General features: G+C 41.2%; 1 protein-coding gene across 1 annotated transcript in view; it reads left to right on the plus strand.

The window, feature by feature from the left end:
- Nucleotides 1-10,000, plus strand: part of LOC123515533 (kinesin-like protein unc-104) — a 103,281-nt gene that overhangs the window by 18,289 nt on the left and 74,992 nt on the right. The window contains exon 2 of the mRNA XM_045274244.1: nt 1,149-1,259. Coding sequence (XP_045130179.1) covers nt 1,160-1,259 — 100 coding nt within the window. The 5' untranslated portion in view covers nt 1,149-1,159. The remainder of the gene's footprint in view (nt 1-1,148; nt 1,260-10,000) is intronic.

Below are 10,000 nucleotides of genomic sequence, written 5' to 3' on the forward strand. Positions count from 1 at the left end.
GAAGGGAAAGAAGAAGAGGAGGAGGAAGAGGAGGAGGAGGAGGAGGAGGAGGAGGAAGTGATGATGGATGATGAGTGAGGAGAAGATGAAGAGGAAAAAAAGAGGAGGAGAGGATTTTTATTAAGATTAGGGGCAGATGCTCTTACCTTGATGAACGCTGGACACTTTTCTCTCTCTCTCTCTCTCTCTCTCTCTCTCTCTCTCTCTCTCTCTCTCTCTCTCTCTCTCTCTCTCTCTCTCTCTCTCTCTCTCTCTCTCTCTCTCTCTCTCTCTCTTTTCCATCACCTTCCATCGATCTTCACCAACCATCTTAACCTTGCACGTATGAGAGAGAGAGAGAGAGAGAGAGAGAGAGAGAGAGAGAGAGAGAGAGAGAGAGAGAGAGAGCCCAGCCAGGTCCCTCGATGCTAGTAAAGAACCCATTTCAGAAAGGAGATGGAGGAGGAGGAAAAGGAAGAAGGGAGAGAAGGAAGGGGAGAAGGATGGAGGGGTAGAGAAACGGAGAGGAGGAAGAGGAAATAAGGAGGAAGATGGCTCAGGGAAAGGTTCCGGGAGGAGGAGGAAGTGTGTGTGAGACAGAGAGAGAGAGAGAGAGAGAGAGAGAGAGAGAGAGAGAGAGAGAGAAGCCATGGGGGAAAGGAGATACAGAGGAACATTTTTCGTCTTCCAATCTCTCTCTCTCTCTCTCTCTCTCTCTCTCTCTCTCTCTCTCTCTCTCTCTCTCTCTCTCTATCAAACTAGTACAGTCTTCTCTTGTAACATTTACTATATATATAATTTTACTTCATTTTTTTTTGCTTGTTCTTTATGTACTTATCATTTTCACCTCCCTGTTCAACACTTACTCCTTTTTTTTTTTTTTTTTCGTTCTCTTCCTTTTCAAATTAGTACACTCATCTTGCATAACATTTACAGTACTTATACATAAATATTCCCGTTTATTTCTTCATATATCTGTTATTGTACCTGGCTTTCCAATACTCACTCCTAGTTTCTTTCGTTCTCTTTCTTTCCTTTCCCTTTAAATATTCCCAATTAGTGCACTTACCTATTATAACATTTACTATATACATTTAGATATTTTCATATACTCATGTATCTATTATTGTACCTGGCTTTCCAATACTCACTCCTGGTTTCCCTCGCAGAATCCGCCGCCATGTCGTCGGTCAAAGTGGCAGTGCGGGTGCGTCCCTTCAACAACAGGGAGATCAGCCGGGAGAGCAAGTGTATTATTGAGATGGGCGGCAAAACGACCAGTAAGTACTGTGTTGTTGTTCCCAGCCTTGTCTTGTTATTGTTAATCCTTCCGCTGCTACACTATTTATTTATCTATTTATTTATTTATTTATTTTTGCTCATTATCTGTTGAATTGACGTATGTTTTTTTTTCTATAGCCTTAAAGAATCAGTTTTTTTTTATTTCTTTCATTTTTTTTCAATATTTTTTTTCTTTTCTGTGCCAATCCCTTCTTCCTTTGCTCATTATTTGTTGAATTGACGTACGTTTTCTCTTTTTTTTTTTTTTGTATAGTCTTGAAGAAACGAATTTTTTTTCTTTCCTTTTTTCTCCCTTTCTTTTCTTTGCCAACATTTTCTTCCCCTTTTTCCTTTTACATGTGTCTTGAATAGTCTCTATCTATCCTGAAAGAAACAAAATATACTTAGTTTCTTTAGCCTCTTTCTGTCTTTCTGTCCTTGCTAATATTTTCCACACTTCTTTTATTTCCTTAATCTCTCTCTCTCTCTCTCTCTCTCTCTCTCTCTCTCTCTCTCTCTCTCTCTCTCTCTCTCTCTCTCTCTCTCTCTCTCTCTCTCTCTCTCTCTCTCTCTCTCTCTCCTCTGGATATTAATGGGTGAACACTTGCTGTGGTGAATGTACTTGGGTTTGTTCCGTGACACTGTACCCTTACAACATCCTGCCACTTCACCCTCACTGCCTTCTGTTGCTGCAGTTCAGTGTATTGGAATTTTCATTGTGTCAGAATATACGTAAGAGTTGATGTAGGAAGTTGTTAGACCCACGTTATTTTTGTTCTTTTATGGAATAGAAGCTGGCTAAGGGCAAGAAAAAAAAAAAAAAGGCTCACTTGATTGCCAGTTCCCATAAAGTTGTATATGAGTGTAAAAGTCCGTATTTGCACTTATAATAATACCTATCTATTAATTTTCAACTCTTTTAAAAGCTCATTGACTCAGAACTAGGAGACAGAGGTAATGAAATAAGGGAAACTGCAGAAAGCCTAAACTAAACGTGACATTTTCACGATTATCTATAAATTTGACTGAGGAAGAATAGGAAAAAATATAGGGATTCACGGAGGATGAGTGGGAAAGAATAAAATAAAAGGAGAAACATTAAGGGCTTTATTCACGGAAGAGAAGGAGGAGGAAGAAGAGAAAAATGGTTCAGTGAGGAATTATCACATGGGTATTAGAGCACAAGAACACAAGGTAAAAGTTCAATACAAGAAGCCATAAGACATAAACATGGCAGTCACAATCCATTTCTAACCATCCATGAATTTCTGTAATCTTCATATAAAGCTCCTTATAGACTCGGCATTGGAACAGAGTAAAATAAGGAAAGGAGCAAGAATTCAACAGGCCTAGACGTGACAATACCTGGAAAACAATAAGCCTACCCATGAATATTTATGCCCATCCATAAATTTGTGTAACCTTTTTAAAGCTTCCTATTGAGTAGTAGTAGTAGTAGTAGTAGTAGTAGTGTTGGTAGTAAATTTCACTTCAGTTGTTCTTCCTTTTTAATAATACATCTATTTGGACCCTTATTGATGATGCGCGTAGTAGTAGTAGTAGTAGTAGTAGTAGTAGTAGTAGTAGTAGTAGTAGTAGTAGTAGTAGTAGTAGTAATAGCAGGAAGTGAGCACTCGGGGAAGGCATCATCACCTTTACTGCCTAGGTGAATTGCTAAACAGACTCTCTCTCTCTCTCTCTCTCTCTCTCTCTCTCTCTCTCTCTCTCTCTCTCTCTCTCTCTCTCTCTCTCTCTCTCTCTCTCTCTCTCTCTCTCTCTCTCTCATATTCATTATCTTCCCCTTCCTCCTATTTTATCTTCCTTTCTTTTCCTTGATAAGTAAAGTGGAAGGTACTGCGCAAATTGCCTGGAGAGAGAGAGAGAGAGAGAGAGAGAGAGAGAGAGAGAGAGAGAGAGAGAGAGAGAGAGAGAGAGACTGACCTGTGTGTATCTTGTGTGCGTGTTGGAGTGTATTATGATTGGCCCCCCCCACACACACACACACACACACACACACACACACACACACACACACACAGAGAGGTCAACCAATTAGGGCTCACCAGCACTTGAAAACGGACCAATCACATTTCTCCTCTGTCTGTGTTGTGCCAGCGAAGCGCCACAACATCACAGAAACCGCATTTTCTTGTCCCGGTTTAACTTGCTTGTTCAGAGAGAGAGAGAGAGAGAGAGAGAGAGGAGAGGGAGAGGAACGGTGATAGTAATTCGTGAGGAGGAAAGAATAGGAGAAGAAAGAGGAGGAACAATAGAGGACTGATTCGCAGAGAAGGAAGTGAAAAGGAGGAAGAGGAAGAATAGGATAAAAATATAGAGATTCACGGAGGATGAGTGGGAAGAAATATGATAAAAGGGCTTGATTTACGAAGAGGAGGAGGAAGAGAAGGAGGAGGAAGAAGAAGAAGAGAAAAATGGTTAATAATTCACGGAGAAGAAGGAAAAGTAGGAAAAGGAGAAATAAAGGAGATATGTAAGTAAAAATAGGACAATGAAAAGAATGAAAAGGAAGAAGACGAAGAAGGAATGAAAGACCGGGAAAAAGACAAGAACTAATGAAAATAGAAACTGAATAAAGGGGAAGAAAATGAGGAATTGGAGGAAGATGATAATGTAGGCTATAAAATAATAAAGTGAACGAGGAAGAAGACAAAGAACTGAACGACAGACACGAGAAGAAATAGATTAAACAGAGGAGAGAAAGGAAGAGGAGAAGGAGGAGGAGGAAGAGGAGGAAGGTGAAAAGGACGAGAGACTGAAGAAGAAATAAGAGATGGAAAAAAACACACACAAAAAAAAAATAAAACAAAGAAAAAAAACTGCAAGAGGCAAAGTTGTGAAAATAGAGAAAAAAAAAAAAAAACAGGGTTCTTTCCAAGCAAGAAGTAATATTAGTTCACCAGAAGCATTATAACTGGCGCCTTCCATCTTCCTCCTCCTCCTCCTCCTTCCTTGATACAGTTTATTGACATCGGGGGAATGTTAAGCTTTCATGGATGTGGCGCCGTTTTATGTCGTTATAGTGGCGCCATAGGTTCAATCAATCAATCAGTCAGTCAGTCAGTCAGTCAGTCAGTCAGTCAGTCAGTCAGTCAGTCAGGTAGGTTTCTTCACATTACAGGCAGTTAGTCAGTCAGTCAGTTACCTTGCCGGTTGGAATATTAGTAAGATGTTCATGTAATCATTCAGTCATTTTATCAGTTTGTCATTTATACAACCAGTCAGTGAGTCAGTTAAACGGTTAGTATGTCAGTTAGTCAGTCACTTAGTCATATAACCATTCAGTCAGTCAATCAGTCAGTCAGTTATGCAGGTAGTCAATCAGTTAATTATACAGCCAGTCAGTCAACCAGTCAAATTGTAACATGAGAAGGCAACATGAAACCAGATAAAGCAAGACACACACACACACACACACACACACACACACACACACACACACACACACACACACACACACACACACACACACACACACACACACACACACACACACACACACACACACGAGCGAACTACAAAAACTATTATAAACATTTGACGAACGGGGACTGTGGCTCCGGAGCATATCAGGAAGGCGACGGCTCACATAGCAGACCAATGACTAAGAGAGAGAGAGAGAGAGAGAGAGAGAGAGAGAGAGAGAGAGAGATAGGTATGTGGTGAGGTAAATGTGAGCAGAGAGAAGTTTGTGGAATGGAGGGAAGGAGAGAAGGGGGAAGCCAGGTGCGCTGTGGTTGGTGGTGTGTGTGAAGGGAACGACTGGAAGGAGGGGAAGGAAAGGAAGGAAGGAAGGAAGGAAGGAAGGAGGGAGGGAAGAAGGAGGGTTTGATGTGGTGATGGGGGGAATGGGGGGACTTCAACTAAGGCTTCACTTATTGACGGTAGGTTAGGTTACACACACACACACACACACACACACACACACACACACACACACACACACACACACACACACACACACACACACACACACACACGTGATCTCTTTCTCATGCCTTCCTTTCCATATGTCATTTTTGCTCGCTGGTTTAGTAGTAGTAGTAGTAGTAGTAGTAGTAGTAGTAGTAGTAGTTGTTGTTATTGTTGTTGTTGGTGTTGCTGCTGCTGTTCTAGGTGTTGTCGTTATTTTTGTTGTGGTTTTTTTTGTTGTTGTTGTTGTTGTTGTTGTTGTTGTTGTTTTAATGATATGATGATGATGGAGTGTTGTGCAATATTGTAACATGCACGCTATGAGACCACAAGGAAATTGGAGAAAAGAAAAGAAAATAAGGGTGGAAGACAGTTGTGTAAGTGAGCGTGTGGAGTTGCGTGGTGATGATACAGTCTGGCACGCAATATTAGATTCAGTTCACCCCGGCTTCTGTTTTTTTTTTTTTATTATATTAGGAATGTAGTTTCAGAAGGCAATGATGTTTCGAGTATTAGTATGTATGTATGTCTGTATGTATCTATGAAATAACCTAACATTGCTTAACTATTAAAAAGCCTCAACTAATGAAAGGAAACCAAACCAAACAAAAAAGATCTAACTTAATATTGCCTTACCTTACCTTCTTACCTTACCTCACCTCACCTCACCTAACCTAGCCTTACATTACCTTACCTGACCTTACCTTACCTGACCTTACCTTACCTAACCTAACCTTACCTAAACTAACCTATTCTAACCTATCCTAACCTAACCTAACCTAATCTCACTTTACCTTATCTCACCCAAACTAAACAAAGAAACAGATAACTAGCAACCTTACCTTACCTAACTTAACCTTTATATGTGCATGTACAAACGTATATATATATATGGAAGTCAGCCGGATAACCTTTCCAACGGCACCTCATAAATACGATTGATTCACCCTTCCTACTTAAACGAACCTGTCAGAGTGATGAGCGAGAATCAATACATCGGTGAAAGAGAAAGAGAAAGATAGAGAGAGACAAAGGCACAAATTAAATGGAGAGAAAATACGCCTCTGTCTCATACCCGTAAAAATGCTTCTGAATACTCCTTTTGAAATTGCGGCTTTGGTTATGATGGCAGCACTTTGAATATCTGAATGCACTGAACACCACTAATAAGGTTAATTACCAAGTGAGGAAAAGCGTATTAGTGAAGACTTTACGGGTTGTCAGGAGGATCTATGAAATCGTAAACATATTGAGATTCCGGAAAAGATTAATTACTCAGGCCAGGTAATGTTAAGTAAAAGGGTGCGCTAATGAACTGAAGGGAGGGAAGGGGAGCCAGGTGTGTTGTGTTTGTTTGTGTGTGGAAGAGAACGAGTGGAGGAAAAGAGGAATGGGGAGAAAAATGTTTATGTCTAACGGTGAAAAAAAGTTGAATAATGAGGTGAGGATAGAAACGTAATGCACTTTAGTGATGTGTGGATAGAAGGGAGGAATGAAGATAAAGGAGAAAAAAAAGGGAAATAAGTACAATGAATGAGAGAGTAAAAAAGAGACAATATAATAAATGAGTATAAAACTGTGATGTATTTCAGTGGCGTGTGGTGTGATGTAAAGAGAGAAGGAAATGGTACAGTGGAACCATGCGTGCTTTGGGATCCGAGGGGTCTCCAAGCGCACGGGTTCGAAACCTGTCCACGGTCCGAGTGTAGGTTGGGCTTCCTCACTCAGGGCAACGATTTCCTAGCGGGATGGCTTTGAGATAGGAGGTACCACAAAAAGTATCCCCTTTAGCCCATAAATTCCAGTGAAAAGCCCACATGGTATTAAAAAAAGGAAAAAGAGAGGAAATGCATAGGACTAATGATATAATAATGTGAATATTAGGAACAATTGAAAATAGAAGCTTACGAATAATGCATTTCAAAAGGGAGACTGAAGTAAAAAAAGAAACACATCTGTAAGAAAAACCACACTCATACCTTTTTCCCGCGCCTTGAGTGACATACAAACTTGTCTCACGCCCCAGGAAAAGAAACCAGCACGTTCTTTATCTCACACACCAGTAAAGAAACTAAACAACTGGGCTGTCTCAGAACACACTCAGACACACTCGAAGACAATTCACACTTACACACACAGTCACACTTCCTCCTCCTCCTTCTCCTCCTCCTCTTCCTCTTCGTCATCGTCCTCCTCTTCGTCCTTGTCTTCGTCCTCTTTCTCTTCCTCTTTCTCTTCCTCTTTCTCTTTCTCTTCTTCTTCTTCTTCTTCTTCTTCTTCTTCTTCTTCTTCTTCTTCTTCTTCTTCTTCTTCTTCTTCTTCTTCTTCTTCTTCTTCTTCTTCTTCCTCCTCCTCCTCCTCCTCCTCCTCCTCCTCCTCCTCCTCCTCCTCCTCCTCCTCCTCCTCCTCCTCCTCCTCCTCCTCCTCCTCCTCCTCCTCCTTCTGTCAGTTTTAGGGATGGAGAAACTTCCTTGTCGTAAATTGCAAACCTTCAGTCTTGCTTAGTGTAAAAAAAAGAGAAAAACACAGCACCAGTGTCTTCCGGCAAGTCCTGACCAGAGCCTCCCCTTCTTTGCCGGGCGGGAGATGGACAAACTTCCTCTCCGTAACTCGCAAAGACTCATAACCACGTCGGGTGTGAGCAACGCTGAGGTACACGCGCCGTAATGTATCTGTAGGGGTGTCATGTCCTCACCTGCATAAAGAAATTGTGGTTATTTTTTTCTACGTTATTTATTTATTTATTTCATTTATTTTTCATTTATTTTTTGGGGAGGGTAAATCAAGGTAGATTCGTAAGGGATATGGAAAAGAAAATGGGTGTGTTCGTATGAGAGATGGAAAAGAAAATGGGTCTGTTATTTAGTTCTTTTCTACTTGGGAATTTGAAATAGAAAAGTTTATTCTCTCACCTTAATTTTCACTTAGAGAGAGAGAGAGAGAGAGAGAGAGAGAGAGAGAGAGAGAGAGAGAGAGAGAGAGAGAGAGAGAGAGAGTACTCACCACCCACGTCTTCTCTGCCAGGTCATCCACCCCTTCCAGCTCCATAACAGTTGCCTCTTCGATCTCAGTACATGCACGTGGCTGGAGGTCTGAGTGTTGGTTCCAGGGCAGCCTGATGTTGTGTGTTTCATTAGCGAGAGAGTTTGCATTGTCACTAAAGGTTCGAAGAGATGAGAGCAAATGAAGGACAAATGTATCTAGTTGATGGATCTGCTACTGGTTCTTTTCCTCCTGCTCCTTCTACTGCTACTGCTCCTGCTGCTTCTGCTACTGCTGCTTCTGCTACTGCTACTGCTACTGCTACTGCTACTGCTACTGCTACTACTACTACTACTACTACTACTACTACTACTACTACTACTACTACTACTACTACTACTTGTTGCTTTACTTTTTCATTTTCCATGTCTCTTTATTTTTCCTCCTCCTCCTCCTCCTCCACAATCAGTTCCACCACCGAAACAACAACAGCTACTACTACTACTACTACTACTACTACTACTACCACTACCACACCACCACCACCACCACCACCAGAAAAAGACCCCAACAATTCCAAGCCAGAATGACGTGATAACAAACGAACCCAAATCTCACGCTAATCCCTCTATTAATTTTGACACCTGTCTGGATATTTTCACCGGGAAGTGTAGTATATAACCGATAGACTGACAGGGGGATTGCGTTATTTTCACCGAGTATTCCAGTGGCTTTGATTTGCATGAAGAGTTACTGACCGAGAGAGAGAGAGAGAGAGAGAGAGAGAGAGAGAGAGAGAGGAGAGAGAGAGACTACTGGGAACTTCGAATGAGTCAGTGTCATGGGGGAATGCGAGATTTTTAAGAGAGAGAGAGAGAGAGAGAGAGAGAGAGAGAGAGAGAGAGAGAGAGAGAGAGAGAGAGAGTTAGAAAATGGTGGAGGAAAGAGAAAGCGAATCATATCCACTTACATCTCTCTCTCTCTCTCTCTCTCTCTCTCTCTCTCTCTCTCTGACTTTCGATTACTCATAAATACTCAATCAAACCAAAGTCCACCACCACCACCACCACCACCACTCATCATCCTTATTACCACACCTGCATCACCATTAGAGTCACCATCACATGCATCACCACTGACTGTATCATCGCCAACATTAGCATCACTACACATTCATCACCATCATCACGATCACCACCACATCATCATCATCATCATCATCATCATCATCATCATCATCATCATCATCATCATCATCATCATCATCATCATCATCATCATCTGGGGTAAAAAATGAAAAGCAGAGAAATTATGTTGTGGGGAAACTCTACGGTTTTCAGGAGATGCGTTTCACTTACTCCCTTTTCTCTCTCTCTCTCTCTCTCTCTCTCTCTCTCTCTCTCTCTCTCTCTCTCTCTCTCTCTCTCTCTCTAATATATTCAGAATCCTTTCCAAAAATCTATGCCTTCGAAAAAGTGAGTCCATTTCCTCGTCTTAAGTCTTCCTTTCTTTAAATTCTGCTTAAAACTTTGTCTGGAATTTTTCTCTCCATTTCATCTTTAAAAATATGAGCGAGGGACGGGTGGTATTGACAAATCTCTCTCTCTCTCTCTCTCTCTCTCTCTCTCTCTCTCTCTCTCTCTCATTCATTTTAATACGATGCTTTTTCCATTTTTCTTTCATCGTATGGATTTCAACACTTGCGTCTCGTCTGATTTGAATAATAAATAAAAAGTCAGGAGTTATTCTCGTGTATGTGTGTGTGTGTGTGTGTGTGTGTGTGTGTGTGTGTGTGTGTGTGTGTGTGTGTGTGTGCTTGTGTGTGTAT

Source organism: Portunus trituberculatus, chromosome 39, assembly GCF_017591435.1.
Source record: "Portunus trituberculatus isolate SZX2019 chromosome 39, ASM1759143v1, whole genome shotgun sequence".
Taxonomy (NCBI): Eukaryota; Metazoa; Arthropoda; class Malacostraca; order Decapoda; family Portunidae; genus Portunus; species Portunus trituberculatus.